Genomic DNA, 27310 nt, shown 5'->3' with positions numbered 1-27310 from the left:
GCCTACACTCCACCTACGATAGGGTCACAATATCTTATCTGAAACCCTTAGGGCCAGATTTGTTTCTGAATTTAGGATTTTTCAGATTTTAGAAAGGTGATATGGTATATAAAGTGAATATTATATAACAGTCAGTGATCATAACAGTCAGAGGTTGGTAAACTTACTCTGTAAAAGGCCAGACAGGAAATATTTTAGGCTTTTGGGTCATATGGTCTCTGTTGCAATTACTCATCTATGCTGCTGTAGTGAGAAAGTGGCCACAGACGGTATGTAAATGAATGTCCATAATGTGTTCCAACCAAACTTTATACAATCAGGGTGGCTTAAGGCATAATTAAAGACTAAACAGTCTGTCAGTTGAGGTCAGATTTGGCTGCTTAATGAGTTAATAAAAAACTTCCGATTTTCTGACCTTTTTGGATTTCACAATTATGTAAAACAAACTGTGGATTGGTACAATAATATTCACAGCAGTTTTCTGAGAAAGGTTCCATTAATTATACTTTATAGGTGAGAAGATTAAGACTTACTGAAATTAATTTGCCAAAGGTCACGTAAGGCTTTCTGACTTTTGGAAAAGGTATAATTTTCTGGGCCTTCCTATTTTTCATCTGTTGAATAAGGAGGATGAATATGTTGATCTCTAAGACTCCTCTGGCTTGGCCAGTATAAGCACCTATGGCCTTAGCTTTAATAACTCCTCCTCCCTGAGTATTAATTTCCCCACGGCCTAGTAGTGGTTCTTAACAATTTTTGGTGACAGACCTTTATGGCTCTAATGAAAGCTACTATCTCCAGAAAAATGCAGAAATGCACATACACATAACATTTCACACCATTTCAGCACTTAAGAACTGCTAGATGATTCTATAATTGAGATTATCGGCAGGAGGAAAGAAAATAGAATGTTCACTTTAGAATACTCTGAAAACAAAGGTAAATGATGTATCCCAAACTGTCTAAAAGGTTTTATTTCCAAGGGGTTAAATTTGATTTGTAGAGATGGGACTTCCCAGATGGTGCCTGTTGCTTGACAAACTCTGTAGTACATTTCAGAAGGAAACTGAGGTTTCCTGTGTGCCGAGCCCCATGCCAAGATCCTTTACATGTGTAATTTCATGGAGTGGTTCAGTAATCTTGCAAAGTAGACCTTATTGTTTCCATTTTTACAGATGAGGAAACTATGAATCTGAGAGACGAAGTGACTTTTTCTAGATCACTAACAGTAAGTGACAGAAGTGAGACTTAAACCCTCTATCAAGTTGCACAGACTTCTCTCTGGCAGGCACATCGTACCTGTTTATTAGAGTACTGCTCAAATTTCAATTTATAATTAAACTTGGGAGATGTGTGACAGAATTTTGTAAACTAGATTACACAATCCTAGGGAGGAAAACGGGCAAGAGAAGCAAAACAAACATTTACTGAGTGCCTACTATGTATCAAGTACTTTATCTATCCTATTTAGTCAATTCCTACCTTGTAGACTTGTCAGGATTCACTGTCTCCATCCAGGAGCTAAGAAAACTGGGGCTGAGAGAGGTCACAGTCACTTTGTCAAGGTCACCAAGCTAGTAATAAGTAGGAGGAGACCAATATTTCCCAACTGCCTTGGTGGTTGTGTCTTCACCTCTTATCTTTATTCTCTCTTTAGTGAGAAAGGAGAGTATAGCGAAAGAGAATGGGCAAAGCTGGATTTGATTTTCAGTACTGCCACTCACTAACTGTGTGGTTTTGGCAAATCACTTAACCTCTGTGAACCTAAGTTTTCTCATCTGTCAAAGAAAAGAATAACGTTCTGTATCTCTGCCAGGCAGGGTTATCACAAGGCTCAAACAAGTTCTAAGAAAACATTTCACCAAGTGCTATATAACGTAATGGATACCGCCATATTATTTGCATCATCATCATCATCTTTCCTAGAATAAGATGACAGTACAATGTTTTGAGCTTCTTTGCTTTATCAGAAGAGTTTTGATATGATTAGGAGAGGTCTTCAAATGCTTTTGGGAAAACTTGTGAGGTAACTGGGGGAGAACTTAGCGGCATGTACTAAGGGGTCATGTTTCCTTTTGCATATCTTGCAAGGGAGCCAGACAAGATGATCTCTTGCAGGAAAGTGAATGGGGAAGGGCAGGATTAGAATAATCTACAGTCCTTACCAGATCTCTTGACTAGCAGCTCTTTTGTCGGAACCTTTACTACTCCGAGCAGATACTCTCTGAATGACTGGATACTGGTTATATCACTGGCTGTCAGAACAAACAAAAAAAGAGAAATTCTTTGGTGGTTTACTGACCAAAGAGTTTATACTTACATATATTCACATAACCCTCCATATATACTCGCTAAATCTCCGTGTTGGAAGATGCATTAGAGATCATCTTACTCCAGTCAAAGCTTAAATGCCCTCTAAATCATTTTTAATTAAATCATTAGTTGTGTGTGTGTGTGTGTGTGTGTAAATATAATTTTAAATCATTTAATTTTGAAAAAAATTCAGGCATACAGAAAAGCTTCAAGAATATGACAATGAACTTCTATATACGCTTCAGCTAGATTCACCTAGTAACATCTTGACACATTTGCTTTCTCTCTCTCTACATTCTCTCTCACACACATACACACACAATACATATTCTACTTATTTTTGCTATATACTTCAAAAGTAAGCTGCCGAGAATATGACCCTTCACCCCTGAATACTTCAGCATGTATCTCCTAGGAAGGCTATAACATTCAACACAGAGCCCCTTTTAATTCTAGTTGTGATGAGTCATTTCGTGCTCACCTGACTTGGTATCTTCATGATAAATAGCACAAGTGACCTCTGCAAACTCTAACAGCTCTGCCAGGAAACAGGCCTCTCCACTGCAGTGCTGAGTTACTAAGTTACACGAGAACTCGGCATGATGGGAGAACTCAGGGCAGAAGGTACAGGCCACAGGGCGGGTTTGGCGCTGTTCTGTCTTGGGCAGGAAGGACAGATGAATGGTGACAAAGGCATTGACCCCAACTGTAGCACTGAACTGGAGAGAGGGCTCCTGCTCAGCCAAAGCCCTGTAGGGGAGAAGGGTGGGAAGGAGAAGAAGGTAATATCAGAAATCAGCTTGACTGCCTAGAAAACATTTCTCCCATGCTTTTGGCAGTGCCACAGTGTGCTCTCAGTAATCTGGCTATCAGCGTGTGTGTGCATGGGGGTGGGAAGAGAACATTCATCTGTCTACCAAAGTGTCACTCCAAGGACACTCCATTGTACTGTCAACGCCTTTCAGTCAAAGACAACCAGGAACCAATTGTAGTTGAACAAGTTGGGCTTACTGTCCATTGCAATGAGGGAGAACACACACCCTAGGGAATCATGGGGCATCTTAGTAAGAAGGTATCAGAAAGGACTTATAGCACTCGGTTCATGTTACGTGATTTGAAGGAGTGTTCGAGGACGCTGTTAATGAATCTTACCTAGAAGGAGGGAAGACTAGAATAAGGTTAAAACTGTAATTTGTAAAGCAGCAGCAATCACTCACGTTAGCCACGGTGGAGGAATGCTGGGTATTCTGTGGTTTTCATAATGACCTTTTTTGGTTTGTGCTCACACAAGACTATGGCATAGTCTTATTTTTGTCTCACTTGAGCATGGTCACAGAGCAGCCTTGTCAGAGGCTGGGGTTCTGTGAGATCGTTTATGCTCAACAGGAAAACACCAAAGCCTAGCTATGAGTGGCAAATCAGTTCCCAGATGTCGAGGGCCGCTTTTCTCTTTCTCAGTACAGATGTTCCACAATGTACAGACAAAATCTGCCCACCTTTAAGTGATACTCATAAAGAGTAGTCATATCTTTTGTGTGTGGGTATGAGACAAACTTCCTGACCCCAAATTCCCCAACGGTATAAAATTGACATTTAAGCAAAGAGGTCGCCTCCTTTTGAAGCCAACTTTAGGGTTCCTTCCTCTAAAATTCTTACTATTTTTGGTATATACATCAGTAGAGGAGTTATACACATTTGGGTTTGAATCCTGGCCACACATTTACTGTGCGCCCATGGACAAGTTATGCAGCCTCTTTCAAGTTTCAGTTTCCTATTTGCCAAAATGAGGAAAGTATAAGGATACAATAGATACAAAAGGTGTGTATCCTTTAGTATCTGTTGCAATTTCATTTTCTAAAGAAATTAACCCAAAATGATCATTAACAGTAGATTGGTATCTATCCATACAACAGCATACTATGAAATATATATTACGCCTAGGAAAAATAAGATGGAAATAAATCAGATGTTAGCAGTGGCTAAAAAATAAGGATAAACTACTCAGTGTTGTAAAAAAATTAGAATAGATAATACAGAGAGTGCCAAAAAAATGTATACACATTTTAAGAAAGGATACAGCTGTATTAAAATGGTAATACTCAATATATACCGATAACAAAAGATGAACACAAGTCATGTGTATACATTTTTTTGGCACCCCTGGTATACACAAAGCAGAGAACCTGCCTATGGGCAGTAAAAAGACTCTTACCAGGGAACTCTCAGAGATGGCAGTGATATGACAGAAAAGTTTGGGCCCCAACTTGGTCTGTATTCATTCGTTCAATAATTACTTGCTGAGCGTCTGCTGTAGGTGTTATGCACTGGGTTCAAAGCTAGATATACTGTAGTAAGATAACCATAATTTCCTACCCTCATGGAACTTAAAAACCGCTGGCTATGTTCAAGGAACTTTCTACTCACTCTCAGTTAAAGATCAGGTGAGTCAGAAGACTCAAGTGAATAAGAAAGAAGTGCCTTCTTTACATAGACACTGAAAATGTATTTCAGGAAGACCACTGGCACATAAATGAAGGTTAGTGTCTCCTGGTGAGAGAGGCTTTAGTTCACAGTACCTGCTATCTTGATACCAGAGCGATGATTCAAAGGAGGAAGCTTAGAACACCAAGAATTCCTCTCTTCAATATAAAACTTATTTCTCATTTTACTACATTCTACTGGCTAATAAAAGTAACATTAATTATCTATACAAATGGAAGTAATCACAAAAACCCATATATTGGTCTAGAAGTTGGTCGTTTATAAAGCGACTTTATATTTGTTCATGTTTAAAGTAATCCTTAGAAAATCAGGGGAGGTGTTCATAATTTCCATTTTCAGATAAAGACACTCTGAAAGGTAAAGAAATTAGACCAAGATCATGCACAGCTAGTAGGAGACGGGTGGGACGAGAAGCCAATGGGTCCAATTTCTAGTGCTATTCTGTTTCCATCATACCACGCGTTGTCTCACATCCTGTGGAACTCTCCCAACCCACCAGAAGAATGTAGTATGAGACTGGCCTGGCTTCTCGCCCTTCCTTCTTGAAAATGTAACACAGACCCACTGTGGGACTGACAACAAACCGCTTGCCGAACAATCTGAGCTTCCTCACAGGTCCCCAGAGAAAGGGACGACTGAGTTTCTTATCTATTATTTAGTCTCTTTCAGATCTACTGAGCATCTAAATTCCAAGTCCTTCTCTGCCAATTAAATTTAATACCATATTTAAGAATTCTGACCTTGGCTGGGTCTTACAAAGAACAGGTACTGTAGATACACAAGTTTCATGCCTCCATGCCTTTGCATATAAGTTCTTCTCTGTGACCAGAATAATTTTCAGCTCTGTTAGGTATTTTGATAAGTCCGACTCTTCTTTCAAGACTCAGATTAAGAATTTTAAAGGACCTTGAATGCCAAGTTGAGCACATTGGACCTTATCCTGAGGACCAGTAGTCCCTAAAGTAGATTATATACAACCTAGGGGTTCATAGGGTAAACTATTTGGGCATAGGAAGAAAATACTAAAAATTATACATTTGTTATCTGATATATTAAAGTTTTACTACTCTGACATGTTTTTCTAATGTATATAATATATTAGTATAATAATACATGAAGATGATTTATACATTAATAAGTATATACATATTTGGAAAGTATGCTAAATTTTAATGTTTCTATTAATATGAATGCACAATTAAAATTAGGAGACCACTGCTATTGACAATGGAAAACCACCAGAAGTTTTAATGCGAGGGAGTGACATGATTTCAAAACTGCCATGGTATCAAGACTAAGATGTTGTCAGGCAATTATTGAAAAAGTCTAGTTAGAGAATTTAGTGAGGAAAAATATTAACTAAAATGAACATTTTATCAGCTGCTTCAGTGTCAGATCTCACACAGGCAGTAATTCAATTAGTTGTTCAGAGACTATGAAGTTATTGTTTAATCTAAGTTCCAAAGGAGAAAGTTAAGGCGCACTTGCTGCTTCTCTCTGGAACCCATGTCTGAAGGGAACTAGTTCGCAGCAGGAGCATGACCTAGTTCTCTTTCTTGCTGAACACCTGTTCTGTGCGGCGGGGAGGCGGGCACTGTCTGTGACTACAGGACCTCGCGGAGGAAAACTCATGCATGTAAATAACTTCAACAGAGTGATATGTGCTGCAGCCAAGATGCTAGTAGACAAAGGACAAAGCACCAATTCGGCCTACATGCAGGAAGAGATAAAGGCAGGCTGCAAAGGAGCTGCAAAGTATTGAAAGAAAATAGGACTTTGTTTAGTGGACAAAAGGAAGAACAACCAAGGTAGAGAGAAATATGAGCAAACACCCAAAGGAGGTAAAGAGGGCCATGCTGTTTATATACAGAACTAGTGTTCCAGGCAGAGACAACAGCAAGACAAAGCCTGAGAGGAAAAGAACTTGGTGTGTACAGAAGCACTAAGAAGGCCAGTGGCTAGAGTGGAGTGTGCAGAGGGGAAGACTAACAGGAAGAGATGAGTTTACAAAGATAATGGGGTCAGATCAGTGGAGTCTTACCACCACCTTAGGGAGGCTGGCTTTTACTCTGAATGACATGGAAAGTCATTGGTGGGTTTTTACACAGAAGTGTGTCAAGATCTGACTTAAGTTTCCACAGGATCACTGGCTTCTGTATTGAGAACAGACTCGAAGGGGAACAAGCTGGAAAAACAGAAGGTGGCTCCAGAGACAGAACATGAGATTACAGAAGAGTTGTAGTGATTGGTCCTGGCATGGTTTCAGGGTGGAGGGTACGACTGCAAGTGGTTAAGTAGGGTAGAGGATAAAGTTGTTGGACGAGGTCAAGGAACTAAGTGGCTAATAACAGTTAAAATATTATAGCAAAGCTTGCAAGTGATTTATTCACTTATGTTCTTATATGCTTTCTTAAGAGAAAAGGAAAAAAGCAGAGTTGTGGTTAACAAACTGGAAGTTGTACACAAGAAAGTTTTGTGGGATGGCTGGATTGCTCAGTTGGTTAGAGCGTGTGCTCTTAACAACAAGGTTGTGGTTCAATTCCCACATGGGATGGTGGGCTGCACCCCCTGCAACTAAGACTGAAAATGGCGACTGGACTTGGAGCTGAGCTGCGCCATCCACAGCTAGACTGAAGGACAACGACTTGACTTGGAGCTGATGGGCCCTGGAGAAGCACATTGTTACCCAATAAAATTGAAAAAAAAAAAAAAAAGGAAGTTTTGTGTACCCGAGCACTGTGTATCTTGAGGACGGCAGCGGAAAACCGTTTGAGAATTGCGTTTCTGAGGCAGACTTACTTGGCTGCTGCTTGCAGACCACAGGCTCTGATAATCTGGACTGAGATGGAGACAGTGCGGGCAGCAAGAACTCCCTCTGCTGTCCTTGGAATACACCTGTACCTTAGGCCCACATCCAGTAAACCTGAAGCATGAGGACAAAAGGAAAAAAGATAGACAGGTGGCTTGGGAGAATTTCTTTTCTACCGAAGTCCAAGTCCCGGCCAGGAAGGAAGGAAGGGCGAGCATAAACATTATAATCCAAATGAACAATAGGGGCTTTAGCAGTGAGAGAATCTGTCCATCATATTCAGAATCATATCATATTATTGTACTTTGGGATTAATAAAGGCAGAACAGAAGTTACTCTTTTCGCTTTACATCCAAGAAACCATGGCTCAGAGATTCAATTGCCTGCCAAGATCATACAAATATCAGAGGCAGAACTTAATCCCCGAGTTTCTAAAATCCCAGTTATTTTTACGGAATTGAGATGGCCTCTAGCCATTTTTCTTTTTAAAGTTTTAAAAGGTTTTCATACCCCTAAACTTCTATCACCCTCCTGCCACTACCACCTTAAACACCCTTAAAAAAAAAAAAATTCTACTATCCCACTATCACATTTTAGGGAAAGCTTTAAGGAACGACAGAACAAGCTGATCAGTGAGGGTAAGGAAGAACAACTCATTCTTAACCACGGCAAGATAAACCCTTGTTTTGGCAGACACTCTCCAGCAAGCATGCACAGTAACTTGACTTAGGGGGCTAATCTCAGTTGTCTAGGATGTACTTGGGAGGGTAGGTCATCCTGCTAGATATAATTCAAAACTCCAAACTCTAATTAATTCAAATTCTAACTAATTCCTTCCAACTTTGAATCACTTCCTTTACAGTGAATTCCCAGTTTATGACTTTGAAAGGGAAAGACAAGCTCATCTTCAATTACCTGATGATTGGTTCCTCAGTTCCTTCCTGTTCTCAAGCCTGGGGGTTAAAGGGAGATTAAAGGTCTGTATTCCCACATCCTCACGGTGCTGCCTGGTGACCATGGCACAGATCCTCGATAATGGCAAAGTTCCTTTGGCAACCATCTGGTCTCTCACATTAGGATAATAGTATCTGTAAGCCACAAAGCACAAGCTGTCAGTTGGAAGAATTGGGTGGATGACTGATTCAGTCTGCCCAGGGATCAACTTTCAATATCTAGTTATCTTTGGAGCCTGATCTGTATTTGTGATATACAGCAGTGGTCGTGTCTGGCTGGTTTTACTGCCCAACAGGTGGAGAAGGAACGCCATAAATGATACCCTGTGTTCAGGACAAAGCCCGTCTTCCCACAGGTTTCTTTCTGAGGTAACTGCACCTGGCCTGGACCTCTGGGAGCAGCCACTCCTGAAAGCACCAATCCTGCCGTAGCACAAGTGCTTCTAAGTGGAGCAGTCCTAATCTTTTCTTTTGGCTTCAGACCCAAACCTCTCAAATTTGGAGGGGTAATGAGGACCTATTAGTATCTACACTACTTCCCTCTCATGTCAAAACATCCCATTCTTGGGGCCGGCCCAGTGGCTCAGGAGGTTGGAGCTCCGAAGGCTGCCGGTTCGATTCCCACATGGGTCAGTGGGCTCTCAACCACAAGGTTGCCGGTTCAACTCCTGGAGTCCCGCAAGGGATGGTGGGCTCTGCCCCCTGCAACTAGCAACGGCAACTGGACCTGGAAATGAGCTGCGCTCTCCACAACTAAGACTGAAAGGACAACTTGACTAGGAAAAAAGTCCTGGAAGTACACACTGTTCCCCAATAAAGTCCTGTTCTCCTTCCCCAATAAAATCTATATAAAAAAAAATCCCATTCTTAGATCACAAAGTTATCAAACCTAATTTCCACCTGATTCTGTTCAGGTAGTTTCTGGCAAGTGGATGGTACTTTTCCTTAAATCTGTTTCCTCTCCTTTTATTTATACTCTCTTAGCCATTTTAGTTGTTTTTTTCGGGGTGGGGATGCAAAGGGGGAGGGTAAACACTTGTTTTCATGCCATTAGGTTTCCTGCAATCTGCCAAAGTCTACGACATGAGTTAAGGGAAGGATGCTCTATGATTGTGTATTTCCTTCCTAGGCACGGGATTGGCTTCCCCACACTGTACCTGCACCAGACTTCAAAGTGGACTCCACCTCCAGGCACGAGCGCCTGTGCAGAGAAGACACTGAGTAGGAGCCTTTGCACTGGAACCTCAGTTGGCAGCAGGAGAGAGTGATGGTGCTCACTATTAAAGATGGGATCTGGAACACAGAGTGTGGTTGCAGATCTGAAAGGCTTCAGACTGATTCCTATGGAAAAGCAAAGTAATTCAGAATAATCCAACACCTCATTTAGTGTTGTATATGCAGTAAGACAGTATGTCAATATCCAGTATCATGCAATTTTACCCTCACGATAAAGAAAACAAAGTTGGTATTACTTCTACTTCATAGATGAGGATATGGACACCCTGAGGTTACACAGTGAACCCAAACGTCTCAGAGCTAATAGGTCAGACCTGGAGCCAGAATCTGTATCTTCAGACTGTGTTACTCCTAACAGGTCCATTCTCTACTAGCTATGGTATTTAAGGTCTCATGATAATACAGAAGAAATCCTTTGTTGGTGGACAATGAATGAGGGTTCCAATTTCTCCACATCCTTGCCAACATTTGTTAGTCTGGTTTTGTTTTGTTTTTTTAAATTATAGCCATCTTAATGGATGTAAAGTGGTATCTCATTGTGGTTTTGATTTGCATTTCCCTAATGACTAATGATGTTAAGTATCTTTTCAAGTGCTATTGGCCACTTGTATGTCTGTGGAGAAATGTCTATTCAGATCTGTTGCATATTTTTAATTGGATTATCTTATTATTGATTTATAAGAGTTCTTTATATATTCTGGATACAAGTCTGTTACTTGAACCTCAAAACTAACACTGGCAGCACTTCTGCAGGTATTTGCTGACATGCTCAGAATGGCAAAAAAATTTGAATCACCCACTTGCTCATTCCAAGATGAGGCAAAGAAGGCGACACTCTGCCTTGTTTCCGCTCTCACAAATGACCAGAAGACAGAGGTAGGGGACAGTGTAGTGCAAAATGCTCTGGCTCTGGGGCCAGCTGGATGGGGCACAAATGCCAACCTTGGCACTTGCTAGTGAGGTGGCCTCAGTCATTCACACTTCTGAACCTTGTCTCTTTTGTAAAATAAAGAAAATCGAATCAATCAAGATAAGTTGTTTTGAGGATTTAAGATCATGAGCTCTGTGAGATATGTGCATGTATATATTTCCCCCAGGAACAATGGCTTAGTATTCTCTAATTCAGTGTTCTTGAAACCTTTATAGAATATAACTACTGTGGATAGTGAGAAACAACTGTATGTTTATAGATGGTAAGAGTGATAAGGCATATATATGATATAAGATGGGACAAGATGTAAATAATTGAGATAGATGTAGGTAAAGTGTATAGAGAAGTTCTTTTTTTTTTTTAATTTTTATTGGGGAATATTGAGGAAGTGTGTTTCTCCAGGAACCATCAACTCCAAGTCGTTGTCCTTCAATCTAGCCCTGGAGGGCGCAGCTCAGCTCCAAGTCCAGTTGCCGCCCTCAATCTTAGTTGCAGGGGGCGCAGCCCACCATCCCATGCAGGAATTGAACCGGCAACTTTGTTGAGAGCTCACGCTCTACCCAACTGAGCCATCCGGCCACCCCTATAGAGAAGTTCTTTGTAATAGTTTCACAACTTTCCCATACATTTGAAGTCAAATCACAATAAAAGTTCCCAAAAAATTTTTAAGAAAAGAAAAATAAACACTTAGGCTATCTCCTGTACTGCCCAGGTAAGACTACAGGGGAAAAAAAATTCCTCAGTATATCCAACGCAAGAACTATACAAGAATGAGGTGACCTAATCTTCCAAACCTACCATCTTCAAGGAACTCAGGTCGTTTTAGCACACCGGATTGCGAGCCTTGAACTGGAAAGTAGTATTGGATGTAACAATCTGCTTCTCCCCAGACTGTTGCTTGCAGAGGGGCTAGCCCTTTAACCTTTTCTATGTGAAGCTCAAAGTGGTGCTCCATCAATCCATTTCCTTGGTCCTTTGCCTAGTAAATAAAACAGAGAGACTGGTGAACTTTAAAGAGTAACTTGCTTGGAATATTCCTGCTTCCCTATGAAATCTGAGGACAGATGAAGAAATAAGCATAATTAACGAGCTGACACTAAAACAGATACTTAATTTTCATTGTATATAAATCTCACAAGTGCTCACTGTAATCAGATTAAGATGGATTTATTCTAGACTGTGAGACTGGGTCAATACTATGATATCCATAATTGTAATCTAGTACATTAATAAAAAGCAAAAAAATTACTATTTCAATAAAGGCTAAAAAGCCATTTGATAAAATTCAACATCTTTTCCTAATTCTCAGTACACTAAAATAGAAGGCTATTTCCTTTAATAGGATAAGGAACACATGTTTGAAGCAAACTGGTATTAATTTACTTAATATTATTTTTAATAAAGTTAGGAATAACACCAAAACTGTTCATTAATGGTAAGGTCTACTTGGAGAGGTAGCGAATACACTGTTAGTGAAAGTACTTCTACTAATAACAATTACTAATATAGTTATTATTTACTATGACCCAAGCACTATACTAAGCCCTTCATTTATATTAGATCATTTAACATGCATAGCTAATAACAGTCGAACCAGGGTTTGAACTCAGGTAGTCTGACTCCAGAGCTAAAGTTCTTTACAGCTATTCTATACAGCCTCAGCAGACACTAGAGACTGACTACTGGGAATATTCAAAGGGGGAATTCAGGATTCAGATAAGGGTCAGACTGTATGATTTATACATATATAACATTTGAACTATTAATCCAATAAAACTGGAACAGAGATTGTATTAGGTCTTTGCTTTGAAATCTGAAAACACATGTCATCGATCTGCTAAAAAACCATCCTTATAGAAACAGAAAACTTGTAAGTTGATTCCCCAGAGAAGAAAAATATAGGAAAAATAACCTCTCTGAATTACAGCAGCTGTTTAATGTGGTCATACAGTATTACAGTAATTTAATAATTCAGTTCTGCAGATGCTGAACTGGATGATGGACTTATGAAAGTAAGGAAAAACAATTGTATTTGTTGATATCCAACTTTCCAAGGACTTCTTTTGTGAATATAGTGAGTAACATTTTCTAATGTTTAGTATGGAATTTAACAAAATCTCAGTCTACACTGCAATGTGAGGGCCATATAACATCTAATAAGATTTGGGAATATCACAGATGATTTTTTAAAAATTTGTGCTTTTATGTCATTTTTAAATAAAAACACTATCTATTGATAAACACTAATATATTAAAAAAACAGAAAAGTTTAGCATTCATAACAAATAAACAACAACCTACTAAGATAGTTTTCTAATAGTTCTTTCTTTGCTAGACAGTAAATTAGTCACTCAGATTCAGACTGAAAAACAATATACTTAAATGGTGTAAAGACTGAGATTTGGCTACACGAGATACCAAGAGACACCAAGTGTAAGATACAATAGGACACGACACAGTGGACTCAGAGTCAGAAGACCTGTGTCTGAAGCCCAATTCTCCCATTTAAGCTACGGGACCCTGGACAAGTAACACCACCTCTTTGATTCTGTTACATCACCTCTAAAAAAGAATGACAATGACCCACCTCATGTAGTGCTTAGGAAAAGAAACACGATAAAGCATATTAAGATGCTTTCTCAATTACATAGCACTACACCAAACAAATTACTTTTAAGTTATTAGAAAGGCAAGGAACTTCACTGTAACTTTCCAACATGGATTTGGTTAAGAAACAGAGTAAGATTTTGCTGGCTTACATTTGGGATCACTCTTTATCCCCCCACCCCTAATTTTCCCGCCTAGATTATTATTATTATTTTTTTTTAAATTAAGACAATTTTTTTAGAGCAGTTTCAGGTTCACCTCAATATTTTTTTTAAAGGCAATTAAGTTAGTAATTTAGAGAATTAAGATCTGGCTGTCCAGTTAGATTTTCATTAAAAATTCAAGGAACTCAGAGGGATACAGATATCCATTTAAACCATAAAGAAAAATATCAGTGATTCTTTTGATCTATAGCAAGCACTGGAGTGCAAGTATGTTCTTTTGTTAAGCCTTTCACCACTGAAATAAGGATTTGGGGCAATGGTTGCATTAAACATGCAAGACAAAATGAGGTTATGATACTTGAAATTTGCTGAGAGTAGATCTAAGTGTTCTCACCACACACACAAAAGAAGGTAACTACCGTGTTTCCCCGAAAATAAGACCAGGTCTTATATTAATTTTTGCTCCAAAAGACGCATTAAGACTTATGTTCAGGGGATGTCATCCTGAAAAATCATGCTAGGGCTTATTTTCAGGGAAACACGGTAGGTGAAATGATGGATATGTTAATTAGCTTGACTGTGATAATCATTTCACAACATAAGCATATCAAAACTTCACGGTTATACACCTTAAAATGAGATTACGGTTTTTGTAAACAATCAAGTGTTTAGTCACTACCATAGCAACGGATGCTACAGGTGGCTGGTCCAGTAAATGGGCTGGCCTAGGGCTGAAGGGAGGAAGTGTTCCTTCTTCATTCTTCAATCTCTGTAGTGCCATTATCTGATCCGAAGAACCCATGGCTAAAAAGACTCGAAGACACCCGTTTTGCTGGCCTGAGAACACATCAACCACAGGCATGTAGCTGTCGACAGCAACAACTGGGTACTGAGCATCCAGCAGCAGGCGAGAAATCTTGGGATCTCTAAAGGGAGAGAAAATTGTACATGAGCAAACAACAGTCGTCAATCATGTTAGAGTTGCTTAATTTTGATGGCTCATTTCACTTGGCTAATTTCTAATTTCACTTGTCTCATTTCGCAGTTTGTTAAAAATGGATCTATAACTAGGAAAGTAATGGTGGTTTGGAAAAAACATGATTGTATCCATAATCCATCAAATAGAAGTTACGAGGCAGATAAGTTCCAAATGCAGAAATCTCAGGGCAGATAATGTGTCTGATTTACCTCGGTATCATCATGGCCGCAAGCACAGTGTCTGAGGTTGAGTACTCTCTCAGTGGAGCCCAGCTGAACTGCATTGTTTTACAGGTGGGCAATGAGGCCAACTAGAAAAAGTATGGACTTCGGAGTCTGGCAGGTATGATTTAGATAATATGACCAATAATACCATCTGCTGAGAGCTTACTATGTGATAAGCACTTTACAGAGTTTCTATAATCCTTCTAACACTGCAAAGGTAGACATTATCCACTATTCACAGATGAGAAAACGTCCAAATGCTCTTCATTATACCATACTGAATCCTAACTCTGCTCTTTACTTGTTATATGGCACTAAGTAATCAATTTAACCTTTCTAAGTCTATTTCCTCATCTGAGAACTGAAAGTAATAAAACTTCCATCAAAGGGCTGTTGTTAGGACTAAAGTGAGAGAACAAGTATAAAATACCAACTATGATGCTTGGTACATGGTAAGTGCTCAGTAATTGGCAGCTACTATTGTATGCTCTCTCAGCAAAGAATGGGGTCTAATGAAAAGAGAAGGGAAGGAGAAAACCAGACCAGACAAATATCACAACTGAGAAAAAAGGGGGGAAACGCCCAAAGCCTACAGCTGGCAGTGGTATCATGATTCCCGCAGTACTCCTTAGCCTGACCGTGCCTTTCAATGTTACCATCAATAAGATTTAACTGTTCCCAAAGGCTTACCCATTTATTTTCTCGCTAGCATCTCACAATTGCTCCAAGAGAGACAGGGGATCTATCAGCACCCTCATTTTACAGATGATGAAAAGAAGTCAGAAAGGCTGACTTCTCCAAATTAAAGGACAAATTTCATTTGTAAAATGGGGGTAATGGTAATACCTCCTGGGGTTATAGAAAGGCTCACAGGAGACAGTGCCCACAAAAGTGCTCTTTGTAAAATACAAAAGACAGCATTTAAAACACAGATCCATGAGAAGGCTGTTACGAAAAAGGTCAGTGCTAAAAAAATGAAAAATCAGTACCTTGAATCAACAGGAAAAATGAAGTCCGTACTGAGGATAGAAATAGCCTTCAGAAAAATCAACACCCCATCTAGGTGTTGAGTAGTGATAAATGAGGTACAGTAATCAAATCTGAGGGTCTAAAAGACAATCCTCAGTAGTGAAATGGTGCAGATAGCTGACGTGAAGAATACTAACGTTTTGTGACAGAGAGATGAACGATTAGTTTTGTCAGGTGGTAACCTTTGGCAGGAGAGCTTCTTCAGGAGGAGAGTGGACTCTAGAGTCAGGCTCTCCTGGTTGTAACCTGGTTCTACTACTTGGGATACATACGACATGTTATTGAACTTCTCTGTGCCTGTTAACTCACCTGTTAAATAAGGAAAATAAAAGTTACCTGGCTCGGAGGATTGTTGTGAGGATTAAATGACGTTATGGGAGATAAGGTTCTTAGCAGAGGGCCTGAAACATGGTAAGCAGTATCTGTAAGACTGCTTTAACATAGGAGAAAGGGCAGAAACTACAGTAAAATTGAAAAAGTTCTCCAAGGACTTATTGGGCTACTCATGTTTGCAAACCAAAAGAATTCCTTCTCAGTCCAGACAACATTAAAGATGTAAAATAAAGAATACTCCAAAAGATCCTATTTACTTGAATGACATGTAAAACTGATGGAGGGGGAGTTTCACCAGCCCGAGCAGCTTGTCCTGTCCTGGGCTCCGCACCTTGTTCCAAGTTTCGATTACCATCACATTGTTCTTTAGTCTTTCCAGGTATTTGGGAGACAGAGAGATAGGAATCACCTGGGGAGAGAAAGAGCCAAAAGACAAAAGCCCACACCTGAGACAAATGATTCATGTATATTCTACACACATTTACTGAAAGTCTACTATATGCCATGAACAGTGCTAGGAGCTGAAGACCCAATCTGCATCCTCAGTCTGAAGCCATGGTCTAGTGTCTGTGGTTAAATACAAAATGGTATGAGTTCTCTGATGACAACGCTCACATAGCTAGGGCATCATGGACACACAGAAAGCTGTCAGACATGTCAATCATGTTGCCTGCCAATTCGTTCAACCTTCCTAAGGCAAAATGACCCATTTGTAAACCTCTGCTAAAGGACTGATGCTTCTGAAACAAAGATGGCTACTGACTAGACAGGGGTTGAGCAACCAATCAAAGGGAAGCCAGTCCACTGGTTGGCGGGTATGGCCCTGTGCAAAAAGCTCTGCCCAGTAGGTGTCATGGTAAAGAGCAAGGCCAACTGTTCATCTGGATTTTCAGTGTAAAATGACTCCAGAATTGGCCAGCCACCTGATAGATGAAAGATAAAAGTGAAGTCACAAGGAGAACCAGAGCTCTAGAGCCAAGGGCAGGTCAGTCAAACTAATGACAGAATCAAAGACCCACCCAATTTCAAGGAACCCAACGTATAGTACAACTGCAACAGCAGAGGAGAGGCGAGATAAGCCCCAGTGATGAGACCAATAGAAAACGTGAGAGGCAAAAGGGTAAAACCAGAAATGATATAAGGCCTGATGAGAGGAAGATACCAGAAGAGCAGAGAACCAGAGCAGAGCTACTTTTGTATCCACCAAAGAAATTCCAATTACATAAGGTACCCTGAGCACATTTCTGTTCCCTGAATTCCCCCTGCCCCACCTCCCAAAAAAGGAGAACACATCAATCTAACCTACAAACAGGGAGATTTCAGAGAGAACTGCTGGGAGAAAGTAACCCTAAATCTTAAGGATAAGCAGGAGTTAACTAGTACAAAAAGTTCTGCCTAATAGAAGTCATGAAAACTGAGACGGAATTCCACGCAGAAGGAACAGCACATGTAAAGGCAGGAAACTGCAAGTAGCTGAGCATAACCAGACTACTGGAGTGAAGAGTGGCAAAAGTGGAGACTAGAGAAGTATAGACAGTTCTTAAAGGGTCTTGGAAACTGAGGATTGGACTCTATCCAGAAGGCTATAGAGAAATCGCTGAAAGGTTTGAAGCAGGAAAGTATTATAAAATATTCAGTTTAGTGTTTAGAAAGATCATTCCTGTTGGTAGAGGAAGGAATGGACAGGGAGCGGCCACAAACCAGTAGGCCAGTCTGAAGGCTATTTGGGATGAGAATGAGAGCCTGAATGAAAGCAATGGCAACGAAGTGGAGATACGAGGATTTATTCCAGAGATAACTAAGTTTGAAGCATCTATTGGATTTGGTGAATAATTATGTAAGAAAGAGTCAAAGATAACTTTTAGATTCCGCGTGGGGTTCTGAGTAAATTATAATATGCATTAGGACAAACAGGAGGAGAAACAGATTTAGAAGGAATAATGAATTCATATTTGAATTTCTTCTTTCATTGACATATTTATTGAATACCTGTGATATGCCAGGTGATGTGTTAGGTGCCAAGTGTAAAAGGGCTTTTGAGACGTCCAGGTGGGGATCGACTAGCAGGCAATTAGATGTAGAGACTGAAACTAGAGGGGAATGTCTGGCTACAGAGAAGTGTAGATTTGGAAGTCATATAAATGAGAGCTGGCGCTAAGAGTAGATGTGGTAACCATGGGAAAGAGAGGGTTTGAAAGAAGTCCAAGGATAGAGTAATTAAAGGTAAGACCAAGGGAGAAGTGCTGGGGTCGCTACTCTTTTCCCACTGGCCCAATGACCAAAAAAGAACAGTTCTTGAAGAAAATACAAGAATAGAGTTACAAAAATCAAGAAAGGAAATTATTTAAGAAATAGCATCAAATTCTACAGAGAAATCATGTAAGATGAGTCTTGAAAAAAGTGGAGTTACAAATCAGAGTGAGAACAAACAAACCAACAAATGAGAGATTGGAGAAACAGAAAAGAAAGGGGTAAAAGTTAACTTATCAAAGCCCTAGAGGAAGCAGCAAGGAACAGAACCCAGAATTCAGGCAAAAGACTGAGAACAGAAAGAAATAAAGACAAAAACAATTAAAAAATGGTGGCATTGTCTTTTCCTCTTCCCATCCAATAGTGGCACGGGCTCACCAGGTAATTGCCCCAGCTAGTGCACACCAGATAATTACAAAGGTCCCTGCCTGTCTGCATGTTCTACATTTCTCTTACAGTGGCATTATGATTTGGGAAACATACTCGTCTCTTAAGTCCATCCATCCCTAGTGGATATGACATGTGAAGACACGTACAAAGTTACCTGAGAAAAGTTAAAGACGGGTTTTGTGGTACCCCATACGATGACAGATCTGGCAACTTCCTCTGTGCTGAAGAGCTTGCAATTTAAATAAACATTGCATGGTGGTGGTTTCTCAGACTCTCCAGTAACAAAATCTTTCCCATCTGGCACCATCAGCAACACATGCAACAGCAAAGTGCGCTCTTTTGTTGACCCATTTGTCTGATTTACTAAATTGTGAGAAGGATTTGGTGCAACTGGGCTTGGTGCCCTTGGTGTGGGGAGCACCAAACTCTGTGCTTCCTTTGCAGTTTCTTCATGAACTTGATGTAGGTTCTGTGGATTTTCGGTACAAGTAACAGGTTGGCTCGTTTCTGGTAGTTTCTTCTCTGGACTTGTTAGAGCACAAAGTCGGGTATGCTGGGTGCTGCTAGAGACCTTAGTCCTGACACCAGTGAACTCTTTGTTATCTATAACAAGCTCCACAGTTACCTACGGAACACAAAAGGAAGAGAGTTAGTAGGAATCTTTTCTAGAATCTCAGAATCAGAATTTTGGAACTAGATGCAGCATTGGATTTTTAGCAATTAAATTAACTCATCCTCAAATACTGTAAGAGTAAGAACATGAATAGACTGCATACACATTACATTACCAGAATTAAGAAAAGCTAGGCAGATGACTTATTAATAATGTAAGATGAGCCTGGAAAATCATCTTGTGCCAGAAAATAAGGACATGCTCAGAAAAGGACGGAGACATACTGAAAGAATCCAGCTGAAGTGGCTCCCACTGGCCAAATCTGGGAAAACCTGAACATCAAAATGAATAATAATAGTAATGGGTTATAACCCCCTGAATAATGTAAGAATTAATGAGTCTGTGCCGATATAAATAAATATGGTAGAAGGGTCAACTCTTCCAGACAGTGGAATGCCAATTAATAAATATGCTAGGAGTTAATGTTAGAGTTAGGGAATCATCATCTTTCAATCATCATAGTAATGTGTGATTTGGGTAAACCCTAAATGGAGGACACTTTACAAAATAACTGGCCATACTTTTTAAAAATATCGAAGTACTGAAAGACAAGAAGGGCTGCAGAACTGTTTCAGACTAAAGAAGATTAGAGAGATGTGACAATTAAGTGCAATGGATGAGCCTAGACTGGAAAAACAAAGGGAAGTATTGGCACAACTGGTGAAATCTGAGTCTGGACTACGGATACAGTATCACCGTTACATTGATTTTTATAACTATACAGTGTTACGTATGATAATGTCTTTGTTCTTAGGAAATGTACACCAGAATTTAGAGGGAAAGAGGCATGCATGATGTCTGTAACACATTCTCAAACAGTTCAGTAAAAAACTGTGTATGTATGTGTAGAGAGGAAGGAGGGAGACAAAAAGGAGAAAGAGAAAAGGAGACAGAAAGAAGAGATAGACACCCAGTGATAAAGCAACTTTGACAAATGTTAATAATTGGTGAAGGTATATGAGTTCTTTGTGCTATTTTTGCAATTTTTCTCTAAATTTGAAGTTATTTTTAAAAAGTTAAAAGTGTTAAGTATAAGGATGCAAGATAAATGATGAAGAATAAAACTGGTCACTATTATGAGACTGAATTAATAAAGAAAAAGGGGACTTGCTGTTTCTTTTATTTAAAATCCATAGTAAAATTATTTTGCTCTATTGAATACAGATGGCAATCCATCTAGAACAGTATTTCTTTCAACAGAGCCAGGATGGAAACAATTTCTAGTCCATCAGTTCTATTTATTACCTCTTTCTGATTTTAAATTTTGCAGCCTAGAATGAACGAGGTAAGGAAAAAATAAAATTTTCATAGAAGAGTAATGTGTTGTTAATTTTTTGCAATGATAATCACACAAGTCTTTAAAACTAAATGGTATTTATTACTAAGACCAGGAAGAGAGCAGAAAGGGCTTCTAAGAAGTGGGAGCATCATGAAAATCAAGAATAAAAGCATGGGGGCATAAATCAACATGATACCTTAGTGAGTCTTTACAGAGTTTGACATGGCTATTGGTAGGGAAGCGGCAATGGAGAAGGCTGCAGTGGTAGGCTCGGGTCATTAGTATGCCCTGTATTTTATCCTTTGGGTGAGGAGGAGGCACGGAAGGTTTTAGGTGTGGGCTGTGATTTTAAAAACTCACCAGGACAAGACAAGCTTTACTTAAGCCACACATTCAAATTTTGCCACCTAAGAAATTCTGATGCTTCTGAATACAAGGAAAGAACCCTCTCCAACAAATTACACCTCAGAATTCATTCCACCAGCAAAAACTCTGTTCCTTCTCTCCTTGTTGACTGCTGCTACTCTAGATCAAGTCACCAACCATCTCTTTTCTGGACTAATGCAACAGCCTTCCTACTTCCCCTCTTGCCTCCTACAATCTAATTTCCACACAGTAATCTTTTAAAATGTAAATGACATGTCACTCCCATGCTTAGATGTCCTTTCTTGGCTCTCAGTATTAAATCTAAGCCCCGTACTCTAACCTACCAAGCTCTCAATGGTGTAGCTCCCACCTGCCTGCCCAATCTTATTTTCTACCACTCTTGCTTTTGGCTCACTATCCTGTGGCAACATTCTGTTCCTTAGCAACACCAAGCCCATTCCCACTTTAAGGCCTTTGTATGTACTATTCCTTGTCTCCAGAATGATCTTCCCCATGCTTTTTACTAGGCAGCTTCTTTCTCTCATTCTTCAAATCTCACCTTAAATGTCACCTCCTTAGAGAGACCTTCCTGACCACTATCTCCTACTTCCTCCCAGGTACTCACTCTCATATCATACCATTTATTTTCTTGACAGCACTTCTGTTGTCCTATTTTAATATAAATTGCAAGAGCAGAGACCCTGATTTTCTTGTTCACTGATAGTCGTAGGGCCAGCCAGTAATACATGCTCCATAAATACCTGACTGCCTAAACTATACCTACATACCTTGAGGGGGCCAAGTGGAGTTGGACCATTTTCCTGTTGCACTGGAAGCTGGTCACTGAAAGAAAGTAGCTCAGACTGAATGACAGCTCTCAAAGGCAGTAATGCAGATCCAATGACTTCTGGCTGGGAGAACAAGAAAAGAAAAAGTTCAGATTAAAGAGGAGCGACAGGGAACTTTAACTGAAGTGACAATATAAAAGAACTGTTGTCTTATAAAGGAACCCATGCTTTATTAAGTAAATAGCTTAATTATTTGACGGAGGCAACTATAAGTAGGAGCCCATATTCTGCCATATTTTGGTGCCCCTTCTGGGTTTCACTACTCTGTGGAAGATTACAGAACATTTCAAGAGTCACAAATAAGTTGGAAGATTATCTTTTTCTATTTTTAAGAGTTAGTTTTTCTATGAAAAACGTTCATCTTCATTCTTAAAAATATAAAATGAAATTAAGATGATATAAAATTTTGCTATTAAAGCTAGTAAAATTATCCCTGATGCTATCAAGATTATGGAGAAGCAGAGGCTGTCATATGCCTAGAGCTGGCAATATAAACTGGCTACATACATTTGGGCAGCAAATTTGGCAATAAATATAAAAAGCTTTAAATATTCATTCATATTCTTTGACCTAGTAATTTCACTTCTTGGAATTTATAATAAAGAAACAATAAACAATATATCAAAAGCTTATACACAAATAAGCATATTTAAAAAATTAATGAGAAATAACTAGATGCTCAATAGTCAGAAATTATTAATTATAGCACATTCCTACAATGAAATAATATGTAGCCATTAAAATGATGTTTACTAAAAGTTTGAATTAATATAAACAGTATTTGTTGTAATGTTTGGCAAAAAAAGGATATTAAATTATATATATAGTAAACCTTCAAATATTTGTAGTGATGTGGAAAAGATTAAATATATATTTTTGGAAAGAGTGAACAAAATCCTCAAGACAATGTTAAATAAAAAAAGCAGGATAAAAATCACAGACAAAATTATCTGAACACTAAGATTTACATATATAATATATTCATTTAAAAAAGATAAAGGAGACACACAAATATTAACAATAGTTATTTCTTGGTGATGGGATTATATAGAAGTGAGTAGGTGAGTTTTGCTCTTTAAAAATATTTTAAAGCTTTCTATAAAAAAAGTATAATTCTTTTATAATTAGAAAAAAAGCCATTAACTAGGTGATTCAATGTAAATATACTGAAACGTTTATAGAGGTTATCTTAAGGTTGTGGAATTATATGTTTTTCTTTCTCTGCTGATCTTGCTGTATTTTCCAAAAAGAACTGGTGGTATTTATAGCCTCTGAGACAAACAAACAAAAAGAAAACAAGATGCATTTCTCATGCTATCCACACCAAAGAGGTCAAAGGTTACAAAAGCTACTCTTTTACTGAAAAAGTAAAAACTGCTCATGATATAGTTTACTGATTTATGTTGTACTAGTTACAAATGGATTTTATAATGTTGGAATCAGCTGCTCAAAACTGCTGCTCTCATTATATTATTCTAGGCATGGGCTGGATACCTACCTTATGTATTTTGCTTTAAAAAAAAAGTAGAACCTCAAATTAAGGCTAACGGCCTACATCAATCCAAATATTCAACTCTCCATGTTAGGTAGCACTGTAAAGACATTAAGAACTTAGGATCTAAAGTCAAAATACTTGGGATGGAGTCCTGGCTTTGTCTTTTATTAGGCTGGGTGACATTAGACAAGTTACTTCACTTAATCTCAGTTTTTTCACCTGTAAAATGAAGATAATGTCCCTAATTCATAGTCGTGGTAATGATTCAATTTGACAGTGTATTCATGTAAAGCCTTTAGCATATTCAGTCTATAACAAACAGCAAACAGACCATAATATCTGGTCTATAACAGAGATTATAATAATAAATAATAAAAATAACAAATAATTATAAGCATTAGTGTTTTTTTTAGCCTAGAGAAATTCCTAGTTTAGGTAGAAACATAATTTTAAGTATGTTCCAAATCCCTGGTATAAACGGTAAGGCAAAGGTCAAAATCATTTGAAGTACCTTTTTCTGTGGGGTTTTCTTTGCATAAATTTGGAAAATGAGGTTGGAATTCCACCAGTGTTCTATCATTGGGCCACCAAACTGTACTGGAAACACAAATCTCTGCTGGAATTTCACCACTGTAAGGAGAACCAGACACATAAGCACATGTCATGATACCCAAGTAAAGCCGTCATCAATGCATGCTTTGACACCACTCTCCTCTCATTCAAATCTAACTTAAATCAGTGTTACTTCACAGAAGTGTTAGCGCTGTAGGGACTGAAGAAGCAAAGACAAAGAGCAAACCCTGGCTATAATACAAAGAAGAAAAGCAGTGTTATGTTGCACTGCTTTGCTATGAGAAATGAATGACAAGCATATGAGCACCAGATGTGTAGAGATACCATACATTTCACTGGGTGTCAGGTAATACGACTCAACTGTTTTCACAAGACAAGTTCATAGGCAGTGTAACAAATGAAGGGAGCTAGCTGAATCGGGGGACAATGAAGGTAAATGAAGAGAAGAAATAACTGAATCAAAAGCTATAATAATGCAAATGATTTTATCTTCTAGCTAAAGACTTGGGACTCACAATCAGACAAGGTTCCAAGTACTGATGTCAGCAGTGTTAGGCGGTGCAGAGCCTGTCTCTTGGATGAAAAGGAAGGGGTTTTTGCTGTAATAGCAAGTGTGAACGGGACAAAGTGATGGTAGTATTTGAGTCTGCTCACTGCTATGGGTTTTTAACAATTTTAAAAAAAGGAATTTGGCACTTGAATCCTTTGTTGAAAGTTCTGTTACTTACTAGTGACCACCTCAGTCACAAATTATCACCTGTACAATGATCTTCCAGTCCATTCACTTCTAGACCCTTAAAATGGATCTGAAGAACCCTCACAAAAGACCCAGTTACAGAGAGAATCCACTATCGTTAGTATTCATTCAAACTGTTCATTTTGACCTACTGATCTGCTTCTCTTTGCCATCTTAATTCTTGACTTTGTTTACTTCTTTTAGTACTCACAGACAGGATGTGGCTCTTGCTATCTGGATCCACACACAGGAACTGTGAACACAAGGTCTGGGCCCAGGAAGCCCACACCTGCTACAACAGCTTACCTGCTTATCCTATCAAAGGAAGTAGCACCTACACCTCATCACTGTGCGGGGAGGTCTGACTGAGGTAATAGATGATAAAGCACTTGGGACACTAAAAAATCCTTTGTATACAGACAGAAATCTGTTTCAATCTGGCGCCATTCATATTTCTCCTCACCACCTAGGTACATTTTTGCACTATATTACCATATTTCCTACATAATTCTCTGTTTCTTAAGCTCATGTTCCTCCCCACCAAATCCCACCCCCCGCCACACACACACACTAAAAGTGAGTTATGGCAATAGAAGAGAAAGTTCATGTAAACAAACTGGTAACAATATTCTGGAAATTTTTTGTTTTTTAAGTTGGAAGGAATCCAGAAAATACCTAGTCCAGTCCATACTATTATTAAGAGAGGCCCACAGATGAAAAGTGATTTTGTCTAAAGCCACACAATTAGTGTGTGGTATAATGAGAACTAGAACCGTCTTCCAATTCCCAGGTTGATGCTTATTCCACGCTTCCCATATTATCGTCCTTAGAAAGACATGGGGGGAACTCAACCAAGGTGGCCAATAATGCGTGATAAGCAAAATGGATTAAGAGCATTGGGTTTGGAATAAAAAAAGTTCTAGGCTCAAATTCTAGCTCTACCATAAACCAGCTGTATTATCTTAGACAAGCTATTTAATTGACTACTGCCTCGGTTTCCTCTTTCCTCATCTGTGTGTGTGTTTTAATTTAAGGAGTAAATGATTAATGTGTGTAAAACACTGAGTAAAGTTCCTGGTACATGATTTAATTCCCAATAAATGTGACCTACAATTAGTTGCATACTATTTTCAAGTTTACTGCTTTTATATTTATTATCCCATTTGACTATCCAAAAATTCCCTTGTGTAACAAAGGCAGTCGTTGTTTTGTAGGTGCTATGTTAACTGAAACTCGTGCGTATCGTTGCTATATCTCAATTTTACAGATGGGGAAACTGAGGCTCAGAGAAGTTTTAAGAAACTCATTAACTGTCATATAGGTAGGAGGAGGTAGCTGGGGAAGACCTGAGAAAAGTCAACATTTTTCTTTGCATATGGGATTTGATAAAAACAGTTTAACTGAAGTAAAGCTCCTAACATATTTACTTTAGCCAACAGGATGAAATAAACATTCTCAAATGTTCTAAACAAACCTCCAGAGCAGCTTCTTTTGCTATCGATAATTTAAACATAAAGCCAGGAAGTAAACACAAACAATTTTAAATGCCCTAATTCTTCCTTAGCGATGAGGAAAGTAAAATAATGTATTCTAATAAAAGAGTATATTAAAGTACTGTAGGTGCTGTTTTTAAGAGTAAATAAGCATCTTTAATGTTTGTGCTGGATATACTCACACTGAGTGAGAAATAATGCATTATTTATTCATTGAAGCAGTGTTTTGAACAGCAAAATATTAAAAACAACTTAAACACTGATCAATAGAGGGTGTTTAAGTTATGCCATATCCGTACAACAGAATATTACGTAGTTAGTCATATAGGACTGAGGAAGTTCTTTGTGTTCCAGTATGAAAAAATTCCTAAAATATAACGTTAAAGAAAAGGTACAGAACAGTGTATATGGTATACTAATACTTGGATAAAAATGGAGGTAGGGCAAAAAGGAATAAACATATTTGCTTCTATATACATAAAATAGCCAGGATGTAACAGAAACTTACAATATTGTTTACCTACAAAAATGGGACTTTGCAATTTTGAATCACATGAATAAACTATATTTAGTTCAAAAACCAAATAAACAAACAAAACAAAGCAAAATAAAAAATTTTAAACCCAATGTTACTCTGCTGTATATAGGAGGGTTATGTGAATGTACAGGAGAGTTAGAATCACATCTTTTACTTCTCAAACTACCTCCCAGAGAAGAAACTCAACACTGATGGATCAAACTGCAGAATCAAGGAAAAGATATTCTCAAAATCTGTTAGAAAAGCAGCTATAATTTTGGATGGCAAGAACATAAATGTTTATTGTATTACCCTTTAACTTTCCTGTATTAGAAATATTTGAAACAAAATAGGAAAAAGATAATACCGAAAGCACATCAACAAAAGAAATAGTTATAAAGGACTACATCAAAATCAAAATTTTGTGCTGTATGTGATACTATTTAGAAAGTGAAAGGACACCCATAGAACGGGAAAAAATATTTACAAATCGCAGATCTGATAAGAGTCTTGTATCACTAACATATAAAGAACTCTTACAACCCAATAAAAGTTCTAAAATGAGCGAAGGATTAAAACAGATATTTGTCCAAAGAAGATTCACAAATGG

The 27310-nt window shown here is 38.6% G+C and overlaps 1 protein-coding gene across 8 annotated transcripts in view; it reads right to left on the bottom strand.

Moving 5' to 3' along the window:
• The window catches only part of C2CD3 (C2 domain containing 3 centriole elongation regulator), a 114217-nt gene that overhangs the window by 49487 nt on the left and 37420 nt on the right, over positions 1-27310 (bottom strand). For all 8 annotated transcript variants that reach the window (XM_019744372.2, XM_074335778.1, XM_074335781.1 and 5 more), the window contains 11 exons: positions 23893-24011; positions 21827-21949; positions 18875-19345; positions 16338-16489; positions 14195-14441; positions 11543-11723; positions 9735-9918; positions 8540-8712; positions 7615-7738; positions 2795-3063; positions 2166-2255 (listed from right to left, as the gene is read on the bottom strand). In XM_019744372.2, the coding sequence (XP_019599931.2) occupies positions 2166-2255; positions 2795-3063; positions 7615-7738; positions 8540-8712; positions 9735-9918; positions 11543-11723; positions 14195-14441; positions 16338-16489; positions 18875-19345; positions 21827-21949; positions 23893-24011 (2133 nt within the window). The remainder of the gene's footprint in view (positions 1-2165; positions 2256-2794; positions 3064-7614; positions 7739-8539; positions 8713-9734; positions 9919-11542; positions 11724-14194; positions 14442-16337; positions 16490-18874; positions 19346-21826; positions 21950-23892; positions 24012-27310) is intronic.

Source organism: Rhinolophus sinicus, linkage group LG06, assembly GCF_036562045.2.
Source record: "Rhinolophus sinicus isolate RSC01 linkage group LG06, ASM3656204v1, whole genome shotgun sequence".
In the NCBI taxonomy this organism is placed as follows: domain Eukaryota; kingdom Metazoa; phylum Chordata; class Mammalia; order Chiroptera; family Rhinolophidae; genus Rhinolophus; species Rhinolophus sinicus.
This window is presented reverse-complemented; position numbering and strand designations above follow the sequence as displayed.